This window comes from Trichomycterus rosablanca, chromosome 6, assembly GCF_030014385.1.
Source record: "Trichomycterus rosablanca isolate fTriRos1 chromosome 6, fTriRos1.hap1, whole genome shotgun sequence".
Classification (NCBI taxonomy): domain Eukaryota; kingdom Metazoa; phylum Chordata; class Actinopteri; order Siluriformes; family Trichomycteridae; genus Trichomycterus; species Trichomycterus rosablanca.
Genome location: NC_085993.1, coordinates 48,908,136 through 48,932,970, shown reverse-complemented (window position 1 = coordinate 48,932,970; position 24,835 = coordinate 48,908,136). Strand labels below are relative to the sequence as shown.

At 41.4% G+C, this 24,835-nt stretch overlaps 1 protein-coding gene across 1 annotated transcript; it reads left to right on the top strand.

Annotated features, from left to right (window-relative positions):
- Positions 1-975: 975 nt before the first annotated feature.
- On the top strand, positions 976-24,835 carry orc1 (origin recognition complex, subunit 1). Its single transcript, XM_062997089.1, has 19 exons — positions 976-1,017; positions 6,525-6,631; positions 6,777-6,904; positions 7,027-7,199; positions 9,013-9,391; positions 10,508-10,754; positions 12,497-12,625; positions 12,866-12,928; positions 14,366-14,467; positions 14,569-14,803; positions 15,443-15,549; positions 17,656-17,757; positions 17,861-18,032; positions 18,127-18,234; positions 19,245-19,394; positions 22,200-22,319; positions 23,181-23,347; positions 23,452-23,539; positions 24,109-24,835. Exons 2-19 carry the CDS (start codon positions 6,534-6,536, stop codon positions 24,301-24,303), a joined length of 2,763 nt encoding a protein of 920 aa, XP_062853159.1. The 5' UTR covers positions 976-1,017; positions 6,525-6,533; the 3' UTR covers positions 24,304-24,835.

Sequence of the window (24,835 nt, the reverse complement as noted above, 5' to 3'; positions counted from 1 at the left end):
TTAAATGAACTCTTAAATAATCATTACATATTGTTTAATGTTGTATTTTTAGATACATCCACGTACTTATTTGTTTGTTTGAGTATTGTAGTTGCTGTTGTTTGGTCAGTCCTGAAGCAAGTAGTGTCTTATATATTTATTTTATTTATTTTAAGCCATTTTATAGTAAAATAAAGAATTTACAGAAAGTTCCACGCTCTGTGGGAGGAATTTGGATTTCTCTTCAATTCTCAAATCCTAGCCCCACTTTTAACACCCTCACCTCAATTTTTCTTATGTTAAATTTTTGTATATTATTATTATTAGTAGTAGTAGTAGTAGTAGTAATAGTTGTAGTAGTAGTAGTAGTAGTAGTAGTACAAGTAGTAATAGTTGTAGTACTAGTAGTAATAGTAGTAATAGTAATAGTTGTAGTACTAGTAGTAGTAATAGTTGTAGTACTACTACTAGTAGTAGTAATAGTAGTAATAGTAATAGTTGTAGTACTAGTAGTAGTAGTAATAGTTGTAGTACTAGTAGTAGTAATAGTTGTAATAGTAATAGTTGTAGTACTAGTAGTAGTAATAGTAATAGTTGTAGTACTAGTAGTAGTAATAGTTGTAATAGTAATAGTAGTAATAGTTGTAGTACTAGTAGTACTAGTAGTAGTAGTAGTAGTAGTAGTAGTAATAGTAATAGTTGTAGTACTAGTAGTAGTAATAGTAACTAATTCTACTACTTATTAATGTATCTCTCAAGTTTGTTGATTCATTAATATTTATTGACTTTTATTTTGAATCATCTGGTTCAAAGCGACCGCAATGTCTATGACGTCAGCAGCTACGTCATTTACCCGCGAAAAAGCAGCCCGGTGTGTTTCAGCTGCAGGGGGTGTTTGTTAGTTAAGAGTTGTATTACTTTTGTTGTTTTTAGCTTTTATATTGTGTAATAAGCCAGTCGGATTGTTTGTATATGCTTATTTTACATGCAAACAAACTGATCGAGGAGTTTTAATAGAGTTCTGAGGAAGAGTTAAAGGTAAGAACTGATTTGCATGCTGGTCGGTGTGAGCTGATGGATTTAAAGGCCGAATTACATCCAAGTCATTTCAATAAGTCAATAAGTGAACCAGATCTGCATTAAATAACATCATTACAGCTTATATATTGCAGATATATGCACACAGATATGAATGTGGTTATAATCTAACAAACAAACATTTACATTAAAATCTACCGAATCGTTTTATAGCTCATGTTTAGGTTATAGGCCAGAACATCAGGCATGACTTTCAGGAGTTCAGGAGAGGCTTTATTGTCATTTCAGCTCTATACAAGAACATATTGGAACTAAACAACGTTCCTCCAGGACCTGGACCAGGGTGCAATACAGTACATAGTGCAGATAAACAACAGTACAATAAATACAGAAGACTACTAGCCTAATCTAAAAAAGTAATTAAAGGAGACAGTAGTGGTGTTGGCCAGTACATGATACTGAGTAAATAATAGGTGAGGTAAAAAAAAAAAAAATTCTGATATACACTAAGCAGTGTAGGTTTATATAGCAGCAAAGATATAAAAATATAAAGGTGCAAAATAATTCAATATTGTGCAAAGATGCAAGTAATACAGTCATTAAGTAGTTGTATGTGTTGAAGTTCAGGCAACAAGACTGTTGGTTGTGTGTGTGTAGGTGCATGCAAGTTTGAGTGTGTATGTATGAGTGTGTATGTATGTATGTGTGTGTGTATATATATGTACAGTGTATCACAAAAGTGAGTACACCCCTCACATTTCTGCAGATATTTAAGTATATCTTTTCATGGGACAACACTGACAAAATGACACTTTGACACAATGAAAAGTAGTCTGTGTGCAGCTTATATAACAGTGTAAATTTATTCTTCCCTCAAAATAACTCAATATACAGCCATTAATGTCTAAACCACCGGCAACAAAAGTGAGTACACCCCTAAGAGACTACACCCCTAAATGTCCAAATTGAGCACTGCTTGTCATTTTCCCTCCAAAATGTCATGTGATTTGTTAGTGTTACTAGGTCTCAGGTGTGCATAGGGAGCAGGTGTGTTCAATTTAGTAGTACAGCTCTCACACTCTCTCATACTGGTCACTGAAAGTTCCAACATGGCACCTCATGGCAAAGAACTCTCTGAGGATCTTAAAAGACGAATTTTTGCGCTACATGAAGACGGCCAAGGCTACAAGAAGATTGCCAACACCCTGAAACTGAGCTGCAGCACAGTGGCCAAGATCATCCAGCGTTTTAAAAGAGCAGGGTCCACTCAGAACAGACCTCGCGTTGGTCGTCCAAAGAAGCTGAGTGCACGTGCTCAGCGTCACATCCAACTGCTGTCTTTGAAAGATAGGCGCAGGAGTGCTGTCAGCATTGCTGCAGAGATTGAAAAGGTGGGGGGTCAGCCTGTCAGTGCTCAGACCATACGCCGCACACTACATCAAATTGGTCTGCATGGCTGTCACCCCAGAAGGAAGCCTCTTCTGAAGTCTCTACACAAGAAAGCCTGCAAACGGTTTGCTGAAGACATGTCAACAAAGGACATGGATTACTGGAACCATGTCCTATGGTCTGATGAGACCAAGATTAATTTGTTTGGTTCAGATGGTCTCAAGCATGTGTGGTGGCAATCAGGTGAGGAGTACAAAGATAAGTGTGTCATGCCTACAGTCAAGCATGGTGGTGGGAATGCCATGGTCTGGGGCTGCATGAGTGCAGCAGGTGTTGGGGAGTTACATTTCATTGAGGGACACATGAACTCCAATATGTACTGTGAAATACTGAAGCAGAGCATGATCCCCTCCCTCCGGAAACTGGGTCGCAGGGCAGTGTTCCAGCATGATAATGACCCCAAACACACCTCTAAGACGACCACTGCTTTATTGAAGAGGCTGAGGGTAAAGGTGATGGACTGGCCAAGCATGTCTCCAGACCTAAACCCAATAGAACATCTTTGGGGCATCCTCAAGCGGAAGGTGGAGGAGCGCAAAGTCTCGAATATCCGCCAGCTCCGTGATGTCGTCATGGAGGAGTGGAAAAGCATTCCAGTGGCAACCTGTGAAGCTCTGGTAAACTCCATGCCCAGGAGAGTTAAGGCAGTTCTGGGAAATAATGGTGGCCACACAAAATATTGACACTTCAGGAACTTTCACTAAGGGGTGTACTCACTTTTGTTGCTGGTGGTTTAGACATTAATGGCTGTATATTGAGTTATTTTGAGGGAAGAATAAATTTACACTGTTATATAAGCTGCACACAGACTACTTTTCATTGTGTCAAATTGTCATTTTGTCAGTGTTGTCCCATGAAAAGATATACTTAAATATCTGCAGAAATGTGAGGGGTGTACTCACTTTTGTGATACACTGTATGTGTGTGTGTGAGAGAGTATATGTATATATAGGTGTGTGTGTGTGTATATATATATACAGTGTATCACAAAAGTGAATACACCCCTCACATTTCTGCAAATATTTCATTATATCTTTTCATGGGACAACACTATAGACATGAAACTTGGATATAACTTAGAGTAGTCAGTGTACAGCTTGTATAGCAGTGTAGATTTACTGTCTTCTGAAAATAACTCAACACACAGCCATTAATGTCTAAATAGCTGCAACATAAGTGAGTACACCCCACAGTGAACATGTCCAAATTGTGCCCAAATGTGTCGTTGTCCCTCCCTGGTGTCATGTGTCAAAATCCCAGGTGTAAATGGGGAGCAGGGCTGTTAAATTTGGTGTTTTGGGTACAATTCTCTCATACTGGCCACTGGATATTCAACATGGCACCTCATGGCTAAGAACTCTCTGAGGATGTGAGAAATAGAATTGTTGCTCTCCACAAAGATGGCCTGGGCTTTAAGAAGATTGCTAACACCCTGAAACTGAGCTACAGCATGGTGGCCAAGGTCATACAGCAGTTTTCCAGGACAGGTTCCACTCGGAACAGGCTTCGCCAGGGTCGACCAAAGAAGTTGAGTCCACGTGTTTGGCGTCATATCCAGAGGTTGGCTTTAAAAAATAGACACATGAGTGCTGCCAGCATTGCTGCAGAGGTTGAAGACGTGGGAGGTCAGCCTGTCAGTGCTCAGACCATACGCCGCACACTGCATCAACTTGGTCTGCATGGTCGTCATCCCAGAAGGAAGCTGACGCACAAGAAAGCCAGCAAACAGTTTGCTGAAGACAAGCAGTCCAAGAACATGGATTACTGGAATGCCCTGTGGTCTGACGAGACCAAGATAAACTTGTTTGGCTCAGATGGTGTCCAGCATGTGTGGCGGTGCCCTGGTGAGAAGTACCAAGACAACTGTATCTTGCCTACAGTCAAGCATGGTGGTGGTAGCATCATGGTCTTGGGCTGCATGAGTGTTGCTGGCCCTGGGGAGCTGCGGTTCATTGAGGGAAACATGAATTCCAACATGTACTGTGACATTCTGAAACAGAGCATGATCCCCTCCCTTCGAAAACTGGGCCTCATGGCAGTTTTCCAACAGGATAACGACCCCAAACACAACCTCCAAGATGACAACTGCCTTGCTGAGGAAGCTGAAGGTAAAGGTGATGGACTAAACCCAATTGAGCACCTGTGGCACATCCTCAAGTGGAAGGTGGAGGAGTTCAAGGTGTCTAACATCCACCAGCTCCGTGATGTCATCATGGAGGAGTGGAAGAGGATTCCAGTAGCAACCTGTGCAGCTCTGGTGAATTCCATGCCCAGGAGGGTTAAGGCAGTGCTGGATAATAATGGTGGTCACACAAAATATTGACACTTTGGGCACAATTTGGACATGTTCACTGTGGGGTGTACTCACTTATGTTGCCAGCCATTTAGACATTAATGGCTGTGTGTTGAGTTATTTTCAGAAGACAGTAAATCTACACTGCTATACAAGCTGTACACTGACTACTCTAAATTATATCCAAGTTTCATGTCTATAGTGTCGTCCCATGAAAAGATATAATAAAATATTTGCAGAAATGTGAGGGGTGTACTCACTTTTGTGATACACTGTATATATATACAGTATGTATGCACACACAACCAACAGTCTTGTTCCCTGAATTTCAACACATATCTATATATTTATTATATATAAATAAAAAAGAGCATGTGTATATATGCGTGTGTGTATGAGTAAGCATAAATGTGTTAGTGTATGTACGTATATGTACAACGTCCGACACCTTTCTGTACTGAAAAGAAAATAATAAACCTGTTTGGGTTGAACACAGACACAAGTGAAGTTTATGGGCACTTGTTGCAGTTTTTTTAAACTTTTTAAGACTAGAAAAGTACATTAACAAGCCTGGTTTGAGATTTTTGTAGTATTTATGTACTTGGTTCACACCCCAGAATACACTACTAACATGCAGCTACATAATCATCAGCTATAGATAATGATGGCTTTAAAAATCTATTACTTTATTTACATTTAAATTTGACATTGGTGGACCTGGGTTTGAACCTGGCCCATGTCCATGTTATCCACATGTCACGTTAAACCTTCCCCGTTTGCCAAGAACATGAAGTAGATAAATTGTCTATTCCTTATAGATCATAAGTGTGATTGGTTTATCACTACCCTGTCCAGAATCTGTTCCTGCCCTGTACTCAACTTTGTGTTTTGCTTAGGCCCATGACCTACTCAGACCCTAACTGGATAAAGCACTTACCACAGCTAAAGTAAGGATTTGTGACGATCATTGTGACACAACTTGTATGTGGATTCATTCGTGTGCCCAGTATTGTTATCAAACCTAATACTAGTTTAAAAGCTATATTCTGACTGGATTTGATGCATTATTGGTTATGTCAGATGTTGACACACATCCTAAATACTATTTTACATTAAAATTTTCAGCATTTAGCAGACGCCTTTATCCAAAGTGACTTACAGTACTGGGATAGTAAAAAGTCTAAGCAATTGAGGGTTGGGGACCTTGCTCAATTGGCAGTGGTGGGGTTTGAACCAGCTACGTTTTGATTACTAGTCCAGTACCTTAACCGTTGGGTTACATCTGCCTACAAATAACAGTACCAAATACACCGAACAGGCATATTATTATGACCACTTAGCTAATATTGTGTTGGTCCCCCTTTTGCTGCCAAAACAGCCCTGCAACTGTGATGCTCTGTGTATTCTGACACCTTCTATCAGAACCAGCTTTAACTTCTTCAGCAATTTGAGCTACAGTAGCTCGTCTGTTGGATCGGACCACACGGGCCAGCCTTCTCTCCCCAAGTGCCTCAATGAGCCTTGGCTGCCCGTGACCCTGTCGCCGGTTTACCACTGTTCCTTCCTTGGACCACTTTTGATAGATACTGACCACTGCAGACCGGGAACACCCCACAAGAGCTGCAGTTTTGGAGATGCTCTGACCCGGTCGTACAGCCGTCACGTCTTGGTCCTCGTCAAACTCGCTCAGATCCTCACGCTTTTATTTCTAGCATATTTAATACATCACTTAATGCTACAATGCTGTTATTTTTTTGGCCATCAGTTCAGCAAAATGAGCCGCTACTACACCAGACTAACAGTGCGAAGAACCTACACATGGCCTGGAAGACCAGTAAGGGAGGACAGAAAGCTGAAGAGGCTGTATCACGAGTAAGTCTAATGTTTGATTTGTACACTAAGTGCAGTATTGTGAGTATGTGCTTAATGACAATGTATTTTTATTATAAATGTGAGCTAATATAATATAATATAATACTATAATAATAATAATTAAGTACTTTTATTAATTGCACAGTACATTGAGAATCGCTGTGGAAGGAAGACCGGGCGTCGTCGTCGTGTCTGTAGGTCAGTGCATTTTAATCGAAGGCGATGATGACGACAACCCCTACGTCGCACAGCTCCTCAAGCTTTTCTCAGACGGTAAGAAGCTCCTCCTTGTCCTCGTTTCATCACTGCGTCTTCGTTCTTGGTCTCCCGGTCGCTTTAATGATGTCGGTTTGCGTTCTGCATATTTGACATACCTAACACCCGACTGTCTGTAGATACGGGCAAGCAGAAGAAAGCGGTGGTGCAGTGGTTTGTGCGTATGTGTGAAATACCTCACAACAAGAAGAAGCTGCTGGGCAGAGACCCTCATCCACAGGAGATCTTCTACTACCAGGATTGCTCCTGTGATAATGAGATTTCTGCCGAGACTATCCTGGCAGCAGTACAGGTATGTGTGTGTATAAAAGACATGGCAGGTGGAACACCTTTCAGCCAAAAGACACTGAGTCTAACTGGGTTTTAACTGGTGAAAAATAAATAAATAAATGTTGTATGACTTGAAATTGGTGATTTATATCTACAAGAAGCTGGTCCTTTGCAGTAAGTGATGTAACATTTAAGGACCATCAAGTTCATTTTATCAAATGGTCAGCTTCATTTCATTTGTTAATATAGACCCAGTCACAGACCCTGTATTTCAGACCTGCAACCCCCCAAAAAATTGGTACGGCTAGTAATGATGTATAAAAAAACTAAAAAATGATGTGATTTTGAACAGGCGATTATCATAATTTAGAAACACGCCAAACTCACTCATAACCGGCACCCAGTTACCCACCATACAGGACATTTATTACGAACAGTGCAAGGGCAGAGCGAGGAACATTATGACGGGCGTTTCTCATCCCTGATTCCGTCTGGCAGGCGTTACAGGAGCCTCCTCTCTCGTACCAGCAGACTCAGGAAGAGCTTTTTCCAGAGGCTGTAACCCTGCTAAACTCTACCACACCACTTTAAAAGTATCACTTTAAAAAGTTCGAGGAGCGATCTAGCAGGCATAACTGGCAGTACCTGCAGCAGATACTATCTGCAGGGTGGGGACCGGACTATGTGAGGGTGGGTGGGTCTTCATACGCTGTGTAAGAACCCTGATTGGCGGAAGAGACGCCTGTGCAGAATGCAGGGGCAAGAAGAGGAGGGCTGTGCACGTGTCTGAAGAGGCGTGTACAGCGACGTGCTCTCCTCGGATAAAATCTGGTATCCCTCAGTGGCGGAAGACAAAATTAAGTCGGGAGGAAAACAAGGAGAAACTGCATTAAAAAAAAAAAAGTATCACTGCACTCTGGTGTACCATCTCATCTGTGTACATACCATAAGTATTTGCAAATTTGCACACGTCACTATTGCACTATTTCAACCAGCACAACAATAATGTATATATTGTATATATCTGCTATACTTATATACCCTATTCTCATTCATTTAGCCACTGTAGTTACCCTTTATAACTCAGTAATTATATGCTAATCTAAACTGTAATATTGTAATTGTAAAATTAATTTGTAATTAACTGTAAAATTAATATATGTCTCTTTATTGCACTTATCTGGTCACTGCTGCACTTTATTATATGTAAATAATCTCTATCTTGCACTTCTGGTTAGATGCTACTGCTTTCCATTGGCTCTGTACTTGTACTCTGCACAATGACACTAAAGTTTAATCTAATCTTCACCTCTGCCCCCCCCCCCCAAAAAAAACCTGCTAAATTCTTAGAAGCAATAGGACATAAAAAGGCATAAAAGATTTTAAAAATTCTTTTTTTTTTTTTAAACTCCACACCTTTACGGTTACTCGAACTAAATATTTATAAATTAAGGTTTAGATTAATTCCTATAATGAAACATATCGACCCTTTATTTGACTTTTTAAAGATGGAAACAAAGAATCAATCATGATTTGGAACAAAAGCGGTATCCATGAAAGGCTGAATCTTTGAGAAGCGTATAGAGGCAGAGGATCTCCAGTTTGTCAACAAATGTGTGAAAAAATAATTGTTTCCTAAACAAAAATTGGAAATGATTTGCTTAATTTTCTCTCTACAGTGCGTAATATCATTAAACGATTCAAGAAATCATAGTCACTTCACACTACTATATGTAAAGAAATATTGAACTTTCTGGTTAGATAATAATAATAATAATAATAATAATCTGTTTGTATTGTAATATCTGAAGTGTTTGATTCTTCTTCCCCACCAGGTGAAGCACATTCCTGCCGATCTTCCTTTCCCAGACGATGAGAACAAACACACCCTGTTTGTTAAGCTCACATGGGACACTAAGGCTTTTCGGGCCATGGATCCCGAGTTAATTCGGCCACCTCGGAGCCCTGAATCCCCACCGCCATCCCAGAATGCACCTCGGCTCCGTGCCCTTCCGACGCCGGACCCATCCGTGATGAAGCGGGCCGTATCCGGCGTGAACGCTCGTGGCAGCATGAGCACGGGCAAGATGACCTACACTGAGGCGGAGTCGGCCCACTCCGCCTCCAAACTGTCTGCTGCTAAAAGCCTGAACGTGAAGAGGCGAGGCAGGGTCTCGTCCAACCCAACTATCCGCAAGAAGCTGGAGCTCTGCAGTAAGTGCGGTTAGACGTGGGGCGTAATAAGTTTTGTTGATGGATCGCTGCAGTTACGTTTAAGTTCTGTCCCCTGTCTTCCTTTGCATTTAAACCCCTTTTTCTTACAATTTAGTCATCTACAGTTTCCTTTTGCAGTTTCTCTGCCTGTACCACCACTGCACTGGCTGAGGAGAGTTGTATACTAGCATCTTTCTCCAATAAGTATCTATAAAACACAATTTGGTTGATATAAAACTGAAAACACATATTATACAAAATATAATAATGTGGCGTTATACAAACAAACAAACATGCATCTAGAAAACATGATTGAAAACTACTAAATGCACACAACTGTTAATCCTGATCGAATGCTCCAAATACACCAGAGAGAGACAACAGCTACACGTACCTACACGTATTCACCGATCTTGTTGCATTTTTGCGTGTTGAATATCAGTACAGTCATACCTTTGTAACCCGACATCCCCTAAACTCGAAATCTTTGAAACTCGATGCCCTTTGTTGAGAAATTTGTACCCTTAAACTCAACACACATGCAAGAACTTGTTTGGCTCGTGTAGGTCGCGCTGTGCAGCAAAACAAAGCGGTGATCGTTTGTCGCGCGTTACCTCTCGCCCAGTGAATGTCCCAGTGCAATTCTTCTTTAGCATAGCACTGCCCTTAATCTTAATTATGACTCCTAAGACGGTGAAAAGTGATAGTGCTGAGCAAAACGGCAATATCTCGCGCTACAGTAAAAGTGAAGGAGGAGATAATGGAAACATGAGTGGGGTTAGCGATACTGAACACACCAAGGAATACGGTATTCCAAGATCAATCATCTCCAGGATTAAGAAGCTTAAGGAAATAATAAACAAGGCTGATGTATTTTTTTTTATTGTATTTTTTTATTGATTTTTAACTGGTTTTCAATTGTATTATATATTATATTTGTGTTATCCATACATCCTTGTGAGGAAAAATACCTTAAAACCGAACACATTCGAAACTACGCCACTCCCAGAACTGATTGACTTTGACGTTCCACTGTAGTATCAACATGTCGTTTGTTTTGTCTGTAAATGGTTCAATAAATTTAAAGCATTACGCATTTATTTTCTATTTTCTCAGGTCCGCCAAAGACACTAACCAGAGATGATGTTCTTGGAGAGATACTGGGTGACGATCGGGAGACGCAGGACGATCTGGCCACCGAACTGGGCACGTCTCCACCTCGGCGCATCTCCATCTCCATCCGCCTCACCCCACTCACGGTTCGGACTAAATGTTTCACCGAGGAGGAGAAACTGACCATTCGGCCTTTGCAGAGCCCTGATAAACCAACTCGGTCTGCACGGGATAATCAGGATTCTGCCAGGTGAGGTGTTAACACACAGTTGACAAAAGTATTGGGACACCTACATGTTACACCTACAGGAGCTGTAATGACATCAAAATGTAAATTCATAGTCATTGATATAAAATTATAAAGCTATAACAGCTTCTGGGATGGTTTTCTACAAGATGTCGGAGTGAGTCTGTGGGAATGTTTGCCCATTCAGCCATAAGAACATTCATGAGGTTCTCGTTCATTCCAAAGGTGTTTGATGAGGTTGAAGTCAGGGCTCTGTGGACACAGTTTGGGGAAGGCCCTTTTTTGTACCAGCATGACTGTGCCCAAGTGGTCCATAAAGGTACGGTTGGTTGAGTTTAGTGTGGAAGATCTTCACTGACCCACATAAAGTTGGACAGGAAATGTTCACCTGGAACTCACCAAACCCAGATTCATTCATCAGATTTGTCCACAGAACATGCTCCGGAGTCCAGTGACATCGTGCTTTACACAACTTTATCCAGGGCTTGGCATTGTGCTTGGTGATGTAAAGCTTGCAAACAGCTGCTTACATGGAAACCCGCGCCATGAAGCTTCCAGCTCAGGTTTTGCCGATGTTGTTGCCAGAGTATGTATGCGAAAGCAGTATGCGAGAGCGGTTAGCGTGTCTGAATAACTAGTATTCATTAAACAGTACTTGAAAAGTACCCGGATGACCTACTGCCTGTGCAGCTATTTTTGAGTATGCAAGCGATGCACACTTACGGTCCGAAAATCTATCCCATAATTTCGCTGGAGCTGCAAGAGCGTTCGTAGCGAAGAAGAAAGCAAGCGGAGTAAGAGTAACGATAACATTAAAAATGTTCTGATTTAGTACAACCCTGAATAACGTTATGAGCTTTGTGGAGGATGACGGAATAAATTTTGTCTGATTTTAAAGTTACATAATGGTGTCGCGAGCATTCTGCCTCAAAGCTAGTACGTACTGTTTAAGTATGCGATTTGGGACACATCCACTGATTCAAACGCGTCAGCATCTTTTATGCACTGTGTCTCTCGGCACATGGGCAACCCTGCTCTAACTTTAATTGCTCTGCCACTTTGTGGCTATGTTGGGTATCAATAATGCCACTCGGTTGATGGTGGGATATCTAGCATCATGACATCCTATTACATTTATACAGACCCGTTGGGCGGCACGGTGGCTAAGTGTGTAACACTGTCGCCTCACTGCAAGAAGGTCCTGGGTTCGATCCCCAGGTGGGGCGGTTCCGGGTCCTTTCTGTGTGGAGTTTGCATGTTCTCCCCGTGTCTACGTGGGTTTCCTCCCACAGTCCAAAGACGTGCAAGTGAGGTCAATTGGAGACACTAATTGTCCATGAGTGTTCGATATATAACCTTGTGAACTGATGAACCTTGTGTAATGAGTAACTACCGTTCCTGTCATGAATGTAACCGAAGTGTAAAACATGACGTTAAAATCCTAATAAATAAACAATATACAGACCCGTAAGGCAGACTTCATGGCGGGGTGCTTGACTTTATACAGCTCTGACAATATAACAGAATAAAACACCATTTCAAAGATTAAGAAGTGCGTCCTTATGATTTTCTCCATATTTTGTGTGTGTGTGTCATCTTTATACATCCAGTACTGTGTACTGTCACATTTACCTTCATTTTTCTGCAATGTTACAGCAGGTCATAGGCAGATAAATTGCTACATACACTAAAACATACTTCAAATGACACATTATGAAATGATCGGTTTACCCCTGCCCTCTTAGGGACGCTCTCGGCGTGGTACCCTCGGATGATGACGATGTATTTGAGGTAGATCCAGCACTCGTGCGCAAAAGCAGAACTCCCCGTAAGAGAGAGGCCACTCCTAGGAGAGCTAGCCTCAGGGGGAACGAGTAAGTTTATCCCCTAACGGTATGTTAACATGATGGGGAAGTTCACTGCTGGTGATGGAGTTAAAGGTGTGCTGTTGTAGATCACAAACACTTCTGCTTCTGGGATTTTTTTACTTTATTATTTTTCAGCTTTCTCACCTTCTTTCAACCGATTAATACCGTTATTCACTTCAGCATTAAAGGAGATATCAGAGTCAAGAAAAAAATGTAAGAAACCCTGGTGCATTTATCTTTTAGCAGTTCAAGAACTCCGTCCGGAAGGAGAGAGTCTGCTAGGGCCCGAGAGCCGGCCCTCGATGTATTGTAAGTATCTACACATACACTATGATGCCATCTGGTCATGAGCTTGTTGGACATGTCGTACCACACTCTGGAAATTTGTGACCAAGTCAAAAATAAGTAAATTAATTAATAAATTGTAAAGATCAGGCATTTATGTCCTGGGAAAAGTTTTGACCCAGAATTGATGTTCATTTATCTTTAAGGTGTTTCATATGTTTAAGATCTGGCCACTGGAGCCAGACTGTCGTTATGTGCATTATTGGTCATACAATTATTGGATAAATGGACCAAAATTAAAGCAATTATGTCAAGATCAGCAAAACACAAAGGGTTATTTTATGTATACATCATATACTTACTCCTTGTTTCTACACTCGCTGTCCATTTTATCATCTAGTTCTACAATTACTGACTGTAGTCCATTTGTTTCTCTACATACTTTTTTAACCTGCTTTCACCCTGTTCTTCAATGGTCAGGACCCCCACAGGACCACCACAGAGCAGGTATTATTTAGGTGGTGGATCATTCTCAGCACTGCAGTGACACTGACATGGTGGTGGTGTGTTAGTGTGTGTTGTGCTGGTATGAGTGGATCAGACACAGCAGCGCTGCTGGAGTTTTTAAACACCGTGTCCACTCACTGTCCACTCTATTAGACACTCCTACCTAGTCGGTCCAACTTGTAGATGTAAAGTCAGAGACGATCGCTCATCTATTGCTGCTGTTTGAGTCGGTCATCTTCTAGACCATCAGTGGCCACAGGACGCTGCCCACGGGGCGCTGTTGGCTGGATATTTTTGGTTGGTGGACTATTCTCAGTCCAGCAGTGACAGTGAGGTGTTTAAAAACTCCAGCAGCGCTGCTGTGTCTGATCCACTCATACCAGCACAACACACTGAGAATGATCCACCACCTAAATAATACCTGCTCTGTGGTGGTCCTGTGGGGGTCCTGACCATTGAAGAACAGGGTGAAAGGGGGCTAACAAAGCATGCAGAGAAACAGATGGACTACAGTCAGTAATTGTAGAACTACAAAGTGCTTCTATATGGTAAGTGGAGCTGATAACATGGACAGTGAGTGTAGAAACAAGGAGGTGGTTTTAATGTTGTGGCTGATCGGTGTATATTGAGTAAAAAATTATTAAATATGATATTTCTTTTGAATAATTCAGGTCTGACATTTCAGTTATCAGTAGCTGTGAAAACATTTATCAAAATTGTACTGTAACCCTGCTAGCATCATGAGTACCCTGTATTTATGTCTGCTTTGTATGTAAAACAAGTAAAGGTCGTGCTTTTATGTAAAATAATGTGATCTGCTCTTGTAAGGGGTCATGATAAACCCACTTTAGCCTGCTGATAAGTGTCATTGTGCAGGTCCGATTTATTAAAAAAAGCACTATCGGCATGCATTAGACTTTCTAATACTTCACTGACTGGTTTTGTTACTGTTAGGGCTGAGGAGGAGCATGAAGACTCACCTGTCCACACTGCTGCTACTCCACGCTCCAAGAGGAAATCAGCCCAGCTTGTGTCGTCCCGTATCAGAAAGCAGCTGTAAGCTTCCAAAAACCTGCTCAGTTTATTATTTATATGTCGCCTGAGATGTTCCCTCAGAGTTGAGCAAGTGTTCGGTGTCGTGTTTAATTGTATTGTAGAAAGCTGCTGACTGGCTGTGATGAGCTGCAGTCAGATGGAGAAGATGCTGACGACGACGGCTGTTTCATGCCCACCAAGGACCTGGAGAGCAGCAGTGATGAAGAAGAGGGAAAAATGGACAGCGAAGATGAGCTTGTGGTGAACAGAGGCAGGCGTGCGACAGGCGCGAGAACGCCATCGAAAGAGAAGACTCGCGCTTCTGCTCGAACCCCCTGCAAAACTCCGAGCAAAAAGGTAGTTTGGTGGTGACGAAGTTATTATCAGATTTATTTGTTTTATTTTGTTAGTTATTTATGACTAGTAGAATACACCGATTAGGCATAACATTATGACCACCTTCCTAATATTGTGTTGGTCCCCCTTTTGCGATGCTCTGTGTATTCTGACACCTTTCTATCAGAACCAGCATTAACTTCTTCAGCAGTTTGAGCCACAGTAGCTCGTCTGTTGGATCGGACCACATGGGCATCAATGAGCCTTGGCTGCCCATGACCCTGTCGCCGGTTTACCACTGTTCCTTCCTTGGACCACTTTTGATAGATACTGACCACTGCAGACCGGGAACACCCCACAAGAGCTGCAGTTTTGGAGATGCTCTGACCCAGTCGTCCAGCCATCACAATCTGGCCCTCGTCAAACTCGATCAAATCCTCACGCTCGCCCATTTTTCCTGCTTCTAACATCAACTCTGAGGATAAAATGTTCACTTGCTGCCTAATATATCCCCCCCACTAACAGGTGCCGTGATGAAGAGATAATCAGTGTTATTCACTTCACCTCTCAGTGGTCATAATGTTATGCCTCGTCAGTATGTTTAATTAGAAACTTTGATTGTAAACTCCTTGTTTGTCCTTCACCCTCTCTTTCATAAAGGCTGCTCCTACCACTCCCCGAACACCTCGACATGCCACTCCCAGCATCCCTAGCAGAAGTTTGCCAGCCAGAAAACCGGGGAACGTTTTGGAAGAGGCCAGAGCAAGGTGAGAAAACAGCAAAAGTATAAACATGAATCAACTCTGTTGTTTAGTGAATCTACTGTGTTCCTTATTATATTAGATACGTGTGCTATATAACAATAATGTTTACTACTTTGATTTATTTTTAAGTATAGGAGCAGCTTGTTTGTTTACATTTAGCTTTTTCAATATTGAATTTCTGGTTGTTTAAAAGCTTTCCAAAAGAAATGCATCAGGACAGGATTAGGGCTGCCACTAACGACTATTTTTCTATCCATTAATCTATAGACTATTTTATCGATTAATTGATTAATCTAAACGATACATTTTCCTTTAAAAAAATGTAATTCAGAATCTCATTTAAGCTTCTTTTATTTTAACAACAAACTGTACGGCATAATAATATAACACGAAACTAAATGTAAACAGGGTTTGTCCATAATATCAAATTCTGACGTGCTCCATATTAAACGCAGTGCAGCACGTGTTTATGGCGTTCCGTACACAAAGCAAAGTGCTTAAACTTATAGCAGCAATAAAATAGTGAGAGGTGGACACGTCTCATTAAGTCCAACGTACAGTAACGACAGAATGAGCCCAGATTCTAACCTCCACATTCACTCAACACTTACTTCACATTCTAAGCCATGTAAACAAAGCGGTGAGTGTTTCACATGAGAAGCTTTTTGTGCTTTGAGTGCCGCAGCAACCACAAAAATCACGAGCCTGACGCAGCAAAGTGCGCGGCGGTGTAACTGAACTCGCTAAGAAATACAGTGTTCCAAGATCTCCACGATTAAGAAGCTTAATGAAACAATATAGAAGTAAATATGCGCCCTAACTGAACTCGCTAGAAATACAGTATTCCAAGATCTCCACGATTAAGATGTTGAAACGATATAGACGTGCAACATGGCACTGGTGCTGCTGTGGTACCATTAAAGCGTTGCACTGTGAACAAAACCACCTTTTTGTTTTTTGCCAGTTTTAAGTATCACCAAACCTTTGATGATTTTGGTCTTGGAAATTTTTAGGTTTTCTTTGAAAGCTCTACAATCGACTCTGACTGCTGCAGACGGCATTTTTTAAGACTGAGCTTAACACCGCCAACCAGTGACTGGACCGAATACGACATAGGTCATGCACACAGCAAGTAGTGCTGAGGGAATCATATGAACGCTTATATGAATGGAGTCAATGTAGAAATTAAAAAGAATCATTTATAAGAATAGTTTTAAAAACGATGCATCAACTTAAAATATTGACGCTAAAAATGCGTCGACGTCATTGACTAGGTCGACCAATCGTGGCAGCCCTAGACGGGATGTTAGAAGTGTGTTAATAATGCATAAAACGCTCATAAATGTCCATTACACCTAAATACATTTACATTATCAGCATTTAGGAGACACTTTCATCCAAAGTGACTTTCATCCAGTGCTGTTATGGTATATTATCTAAGCAATTAAGGATTAAGGGCCTTGCTCAAGGGCCCAACAGTGGCAACCTGGCAATGCTGGGGCTTGAACCAGTGACTTTCCAATTATAAACCAGGCTACAACTGCCCTTAAACAGTTGCATCAGTGGCATTTAGCAGACGCTTTTATTTAAAGCGACTTACAATTATGACAATACAGTTTGACCAATTGAGGATTAAGGTTCTTGCTCAGGGGTCCAACAGTGGCTACTTGGCAGCAGTGGGGCTATCAAAAGTGGTCCAAGGTAGGAACAGTGGTAAACCGGCGACAGGGTCATGGGCGGCCAAGGCTCATTGATGCACGTAGGGAGCGAAGCTACTGACGAGCTACTGTAGCTCAAATTGCTGAAGAAGTTAATGCTGGTTCTGATAGAAAGGTGTCAGAATACACAGAGCAGCACAGTTTGTTGTGTATGGGGCAGCAAAAGGGGGACCAACACAATATCAGGAAGGAATGTTGTGCCTGATTGATGTATAACTCTCCAGATATGATGGTATATGGAAATATTGGACATACTGGCAGCTTTATGGAATTGAAGAAGTTAAATGCAATCATTTACACTTTATTCAGTTCTGTTGTTATACTGTAGCAGAAGCATCTGTGAACCACATATTCTTGTGTATTAATTATGAATTATTTTTTTCCCCTCAAGGTTGCACGTATCGTCGGTCCCCGAGTCTCTGCCATGTCGAGAGCAGGAGTTCCAAGACATCTACAACTTTGTAGAGAGCAAGATCATGGATGGTACTGGAGGGTAAGGACGTCATGGTCTATCTAACACATGCTTGGATGATTTGGATGATTTTTTTTTTTTGCCTGATGTGTGTTTTTTTTTTTTTTGTGGTATATTTCTGCAGGTGTATGTATATCTCGGGCGTTCCTGGTACAGGGAAAACTGCCACGGTACACGAGGTGATCAGATCCTTGCAACAGGCGTCCGAGCAAGACGAGATCCCACCGTTCCACTTCGTAGAGATCAACGGCATGAAGATGACTGACCCGCATCAGGCTTATGTCCAAATCCTTCAGGTGTCCGAAACGGCTCCGTGCTCTTAATATTCTCTGTAGTTCTTTGCTTTTCTTGGTTTGTGTACTAATGCTGTTAAGGTGACATGTTTGGTAGAAACTGACTGGTCAGAAAGCCACCACTGACCATGCTGCTTCTCTACTGGAGAAACGCTTCAGTACTCCTGCTCCAAAGAAAGAGACCACAGTTCTGCTGGTGGATGAGGTGAGTCTCAGAAATGGTTAATGTACACCAGTCAGGGTCTTGCATTATGTCATGAAGGCCATCTGTCCTGTAATTAATCCGGCTAAATGTGCTGCTAATCAACTTTAACCCTTTAATTGTCTTCTCAACCATTTGGTCGAGCTTACTTTGAGTCTAAATACTTGGGTAAAAATAAGCTATATTTAAATAATCTTGTTTGGGCCGTATCTACTCCTTGGTTGACGTGCTCAAATGAAAAATATTGGTAGATGGTTTTAAAAACAGCCTTTCTAACATATATTTCTAAACACTGTACTGTTTATGTTGCTGTTGTATTGTTTGTTCTATGTTTATATACAGTGTTCCTTTTACTATTTTTTAATTAGATGTGCAGTATATATGTTGACACCTGCACCAAGAGAAATTCCTTGTACGTTTGGTACTGGGGTGGCTAAGTGGGTAGCACTGTCACCTCACAGCAAGAAGGTCCTGTGGCCCAGGTCCTTTCTGTGTGGAGTTAGCATGTTCTCCCCGTGTCTGTGTGGGTTTCCTCCGGAGGCTCCGGTTTCCTCCCACAGTCCAAAGACGTGCAAGTGAGGTGAACTGGAGATACAAAATTGTCCATGACTGTTGTTTGATATAACCTTGTGAACTGATGAATCTTGTGTAATGAGTAACTACCGTTCCAGTCATGAAAGTAACCAAAATCCTAATAAACAAACACAAACATGTACATCTGGTACTTGGTAAATAATATAAGATTCTGCTGAAAAGTCATCTATAAGGTTTCAGAATCATCTTAAGTGTTTGGTAGAGGCTCATTAAAAATACTGTGTGCACTAGTAAACAAATATTAATTGTCTGTCGTTAGTTTAGTACCAAGAAACTAAGAAATGCAAAGAAATGATTCTTTAAACATTGTTTTCTTGGTGAGTCAATTAAAGGGTTAACTGGGGGAATCAGGAGCAACTTGTGTCTAAAGTATTGTAGATGATGTACAATAAATAATGTCACCATCTCTTATTTTCCAGCTGGATCTTCTGTGGACCAGGAAACAGAACGTCATGTATAATCTGTTCGACTGGCCAACGAGACGCCACGCTCGCCTGGTTGTGCTGACCATCGCAAACACCATGGATTTGCCTGAGAGGATAATGATCAACCGTGTGGCCAGTCGGCTTGTAAGATCTTCCACAATATGAAGGTTTTTGTATTTTGATTAGGGCTGTCGTTAATCGCGTTAATTAACGTGTTAAATTTTTTATCGCGATTAAAAAAATTAATCGAGATTAAAATTTTTAATCTAACTATTTTTATTTGGCTGTTTGTGCCGCATGCATGTGTGTCTCCGTGGTAATTAACTGTATTTCAGATGAATTAGGATGTAAAGCTCATGAACTGTACACGGAACTTTACAAACACTGCGGATCACAATGGACTGTATAAAGCAGGCAGGTCCGCGATCGGGTTTTATACGGCTCGCATCTTCTGTCCTAAATTGTTCAAACAGAAAAAGTCATCAATTATAGTCGCTGTCCGATGAAAAACTACTTGTAGCGGGTTTCACTATTTTTACGTGTGTTGATGAAAAGATGAATGAAATCACGCAATCTTTGTAACGAGTATCTCCATTGGCTGCTAGAGCTGTCCGTCAAAACCGCATATCTCCTCCTCCTCCCCCACCGGTAAGAAGTGAAGCTCTGTGTGATGTTTCATCTCTACAGTTTATTCAGGTTATTCTATCACATGGTTATAAAAATGATTTATATTTGTGATGTTCGTAGTTTTTTAAAAACACATTTGTATCTGATATTTAAATGGACTAAGCGTTTACATGGACTGTTTTAATTAACACTTTTTTTATATAGCTACAGTCAATAACTTATAGATAATGTTTGCTAACTTGACTGTTTCAGGTATTTATAGATGTTTAAATGGTAATGTAGAACAGTATCTCCCAGTATTCTTTCTGCACATTACAGTATTAAAAGGTTTTCTTAATAGATCTATGAAATAATCATATCTGTGTTTTGATGCTTTATTGATGCCTAATATTAGATCAAAATATTTTAAAAAGCATGATTTCTAGCCGCTCGGGTGGCGCAGCGGTAAAAAGAAACGCGCTGCAACCAGGGCTGGATTCTGAGAAGCGTGGTATCGAATCCAGCCTTGCTTTACCGGTTCGAAGCCGAGTGGCTATATGAGCAACGATTGGCCGGTTGCTCATGTGGGGGGTGGGACAAAGAACCGGATGTGGGTCTCTCTCTGTCAGAATGCGATTGCGTTCTCTGCCGGCTGATTGGAGGCGCTTACACAGAGATGGGAGAGGGTGCCCTTAGGGTGTGTCTCTCCGCATGCAACGCTAGGTGGCGCCAAACTCGTCAAAGTGTGGGTGGCAAAGATGCATCTGGCTGCTGCTCGTGTTTCGGAGGGGATACGGGTTAGCTTCAATCACCTCCGTCAGGGCAGGGTTCGGCATAGACAGAGAGGAAGCACGATGCTAATTGAACAATTGGATGCGCTAAAAAGGGGAGAAAAAGGGGTAAAAAAAATAAATAAATAAAAACATGATTTCTGAGTTAACCAGAAAGCTTAAGCTCAGAGTCAAGTATTGTTTAATATGAATTTCTTTTTTCTCTTTTGTCTTATGGTTCTGTATGCCAGGAAATACTCCAAAGGTAGCCATGCATATTTTATTGTTTAAAATAATGTCATCAGGGACTGCTGGCCCTCAGGCACTTTCACATTATTAAATCTGGCCCTCCTCGAAAAAAGTTTGGACACCACTGGTATAAACGCTTTAACACAGTTAACGATGTGGGTCTACATGATGTTATACGAGATGCACAGGGGCGTAAAGTGTCAGGGTTATGAACAGGAAAAGATCCTCACTTTTGTCAGATAATGTGCTTTCTAAAATGAATTTAGACTGAATAATTGTATCATATTTTATGAATGTTTTTATTGGTAAACATGTTCTTGCAATAAAAATGTGCATAACTGTTCAAATTTTTCTTAATTATTGGTTTGCGATTAATTTGTTCTTTAATCGCGATTAATCTCGATTAAAATTTTTAGCCGCGTGACAGCCCTAATTTTGATGTTTTTGATATTTTGATAGTGGTTGCGGGTGGCACGGTGGGTAGCACTGTCGCCTTACAGCAAGAAGGTCCTGGGTTTGATTCCCAGGTGGAGCAGTCTAGGCTCTTTCTGTGTGGAGTTTCCATGTTCTCCCAGTGTCCATGTTTCCTCCCACATTTCAAAGACGTGCAAGTGAGGTGAATTGGAGATGCTTAATTGTCCAGGACTGTGTTTGACATTTAAAAAAATCTTTAACTGCCGCTCAGGTGGCGCAGCGGTAAAAACACACGCTGGAACCAGAGCTGGGATCTCGAATGCATCGTATCGAATCTCGGCTCTGCCTTGCCGGCTGAAGGCTGAGCGGCCACATGAACAACGATTGGCCGGTTCTTCAGGTGGGCGGGACTAAGCCAGATAGGGTCTCTCTCTGTCAGAATGGTGCGGTTACGACCTCTGCTGGCTGATTAGAGGCGCCTACACAGAGATGAGGAAGGAGTGCTCTTAGGGTGTGTCTCTCCGCACACAACGCTAGGTGGCACAACACTCGTCAATGTGTGGGTGATGAGATGCATACGGCTGCTGCCCACGTGTCTGAGGGGGACGTGGGTTAGCTTCGATCTCCTCGGTCAGAGCAGGGATCGGCATTGGTGGAGAGGAAGCACGATGCAATTGTGCGAAATTTGGATGCGCTAAAAGGGGAGAAAATCCATAATTAAAATTTTTTTTTTTAAATCTTTAACTGATGAATCTTGTAACCATTAATTATCATTTCTGTCATGAATGTAACCAAAGTGTGTAAAACGATGTTAAAATCTTAATAAATAAATAAATAGTAGTTGTTTTTTTTTTTATCAAAACCATTCTGGACATAATTAAATAATAAATATCTTTGTTTCACTTTGCAGGGTCTGACTCGCATGTCCTTCCAACCTTACACTTTTAAGCAGCTGCAGCAGATCATCACATCCAGGCTGAATAAAGTTAAAGCGTTTGAGGAAGACGCTCTTCAGCTGGTCTCAAGAAAGGTAATGGCACAGATATTCATATCACAGGTCCATGGAAGCCCTGAAAATAAACCATAAACATCTAGAGCAGGATTTTTCAACCCATCAAGGAAATCTTCACCTCAGTACCCAGAACCCCCTCCCCTTACATCTTTATTGTTGCACAATCACTCTAACCATCATATGCACAAGTAAATAAAGCAAATCGAAACACCACTCTGACAATAAAGACTGAATCTATTAGCCAGCTATGATAATAGCCATAGCAGCTGACATGACATTAAGAAGTAAACAACCACCACCAAGTAGTTTTAAACACCGATGATCTAATCCAGGTCTTGGAGGAGATTCCCCCCACCCCCCGCCAGAACACTATCCGCCATGTCATCAGGAGCATGCCCAGATGTGGTCAGGAGTGCATATAGGCACGTGATGATCATATGTAAAGTCACGTTGGCTCAGCCTGTGGTTTCAAAGTTTTTTACTTTGATTTTTAGTGTGATTTTATTCCTTGAATCTTAAATGTGTGATTTAGTGTTTCCATAAGTAATGTATATTTATATTCCTTAATGTATTAGTGTGTAACTACCATTGCTAATACAGTGACTAGATCAGGGTTTTTCAAACTTATGAGTCGCAAGCTGAAAACATATGGGTCACAGATCAAAATAATAATAATAATAATTAGATAAACTCCGTTACTGTTACATCTTGTAAATCAAAAAGTGGGACCAGATTGTGCGGAGTGAGTAAGATGCGTTGTTTGTGTTGCCTGGGTCACGTAAAAATCATGAAAGAAGAAAAACCCTGGACTAAATTATATGTTTCATTAATGCAGGGTATTTGGATCTGCTTTGGAGTCTGAATCTGTTTTACTTCCAGGTAGCAGCTCTGTCGGGTGATGCCCGCCGGTGCCTAGACATTTGCAGACGTGCCACAGAGATCTGTGAATACTCCAGTCAGCAGGGTGCCACTGGGTTGACTGGAATGAGTCACGTGATGGAAGCTTTGGATGAGATGTTCTCTTCTTCGTATATCACTGCCATTAGGTGTGTTCTATCACTGTGTAATGATAAGATGGAATAATTCACATAGAAAACACCCATGTTTTTGTGGGTGTAAAATGTTAGTTTCTGGATGTTCTGTATTTCAGGGCGTGTTCTTTGCAGGAGCAGCTCTTCCTGAGGGCTGTGATTGCAGAGTTTCGCAGGCTTGGTCTTGAAGAGGCCACTTTTCAGCAGGTACATGAAGAGAATTGTGAAATCTAAGGCCAGATTTATACCTGTTTAATACAGCCTAATGTAAAAGTTTAGGTAGTTCAATGTTTCTGTTAATATTTTAAGCAAAATGAGGTGAATAAGTTTTCAGTGGCATAACTATAAATATAATATCAATATTACGCTATACAAGGGTAAACTTTATTGGGTCAGAAAATGTGTAGTTGATCTATTGAGCTGTATATTAAGACTGAATAGGGCGGCACAGGGGTTCGTTGGGTAGCACTGTCGCCTCACAGCAAGAAGGTCCCGGGTTCGATCCCCAGGTGGGGCGGTCCGGGTCCTTTCTGTGCGGAGTTTGCATGTTCTCCCCGTGTCTGTGTGGGTTTACTCCGGGTGCTCCGGTTTCCTCCCACAGTCCAAAGACATGCAAGTGTGGTGAATTGGAGATACTAAATTGTCCATGACTGTTTGATATAACCTCGTGAACTGATGAATCTTGTGTAATGAGTAACTACCGTTCCTGTCATGAATGGAACCAAAATGTAAAACATGAAGTTAAAATCCTAATAAACAAACAAACTTTCTTTCAGGTGTTTGTACAGCACCAGGCTCTGTGTCGTGTGGAAGGTCTTCAGCCGGTCAGTGTATCTGAGAGCTTGGCTGTGTGTCAGAGGTTAGGAGCTTACCGTCTGCTCCTGCTCGAACCCAGCCGCCTGGATCTGCTGCTCCGTGTTCGTTTAAACGTCAGCCAGGACGATGTGCTTTATGCTTTAAAGTCTGACTGAGACCGGAGCTGTGCCCAAGAACCAGATTGAAGCTTACACAAGCTGGTCCGTTTGACTGGGTTCAATGGGGAAGGTTCTTATAGGGCTGTTCTGCTGAAGTCCAACAGCTTGGTTAAACTATCAGATATCTGCTCCTGTGAACAGAACGTGTTAACACAATGTGCATGTGGTATCCAAGCTGAACCATATGCAGTTACAGGACAGCAGTGTTTTAGGGTCCGTCTCAGTCATACCACTGGCAGTAAGCACTTGATGCTGTGAATACATTTAAATAACAGTATTCGTGTGTTAAATCGTGTCTGTCACTCAGATTTCACGTATTTGGGCCAGTCAGTACAACACACATGGACTTATAATTAAAAAGATTATGTTTTTAGCTTTGGAGAGCAAGCCTCCCCTTGTTTACTGTTCTAACGTCTGTCTGAATGTACGTGTGTGTGGATTAAATTGGTCATGTGTTTCATGAGCAACATTTTATTTCATTATTTTCAATGTTCATTTAATTGTAACCCAATAAAGCTGCTAAAACCAA

Coding starts and splice junctions, on each gene's coding strand:
- orc1 (XM_062997089.1), top strand. CDS start 6,534: ATGAGCCGCTACTACACCAGACTAACAGTGCGAAGAACCTACACATGG. Junction 14,804..15,442: donor GCAAAACTCCGAGCAAAAAG/GTAGTTTGGTGG, acceptor TCTTTCATAAAG/GCTGCTCCTACCACTCCCCG. Junction 17,758..17,860: donor ATCATGGATGGTACTGGAGG/GTAAGGACGTCA, acceptor ATATTTCTGCAG/GTGTATGTATATCTCGGGCG.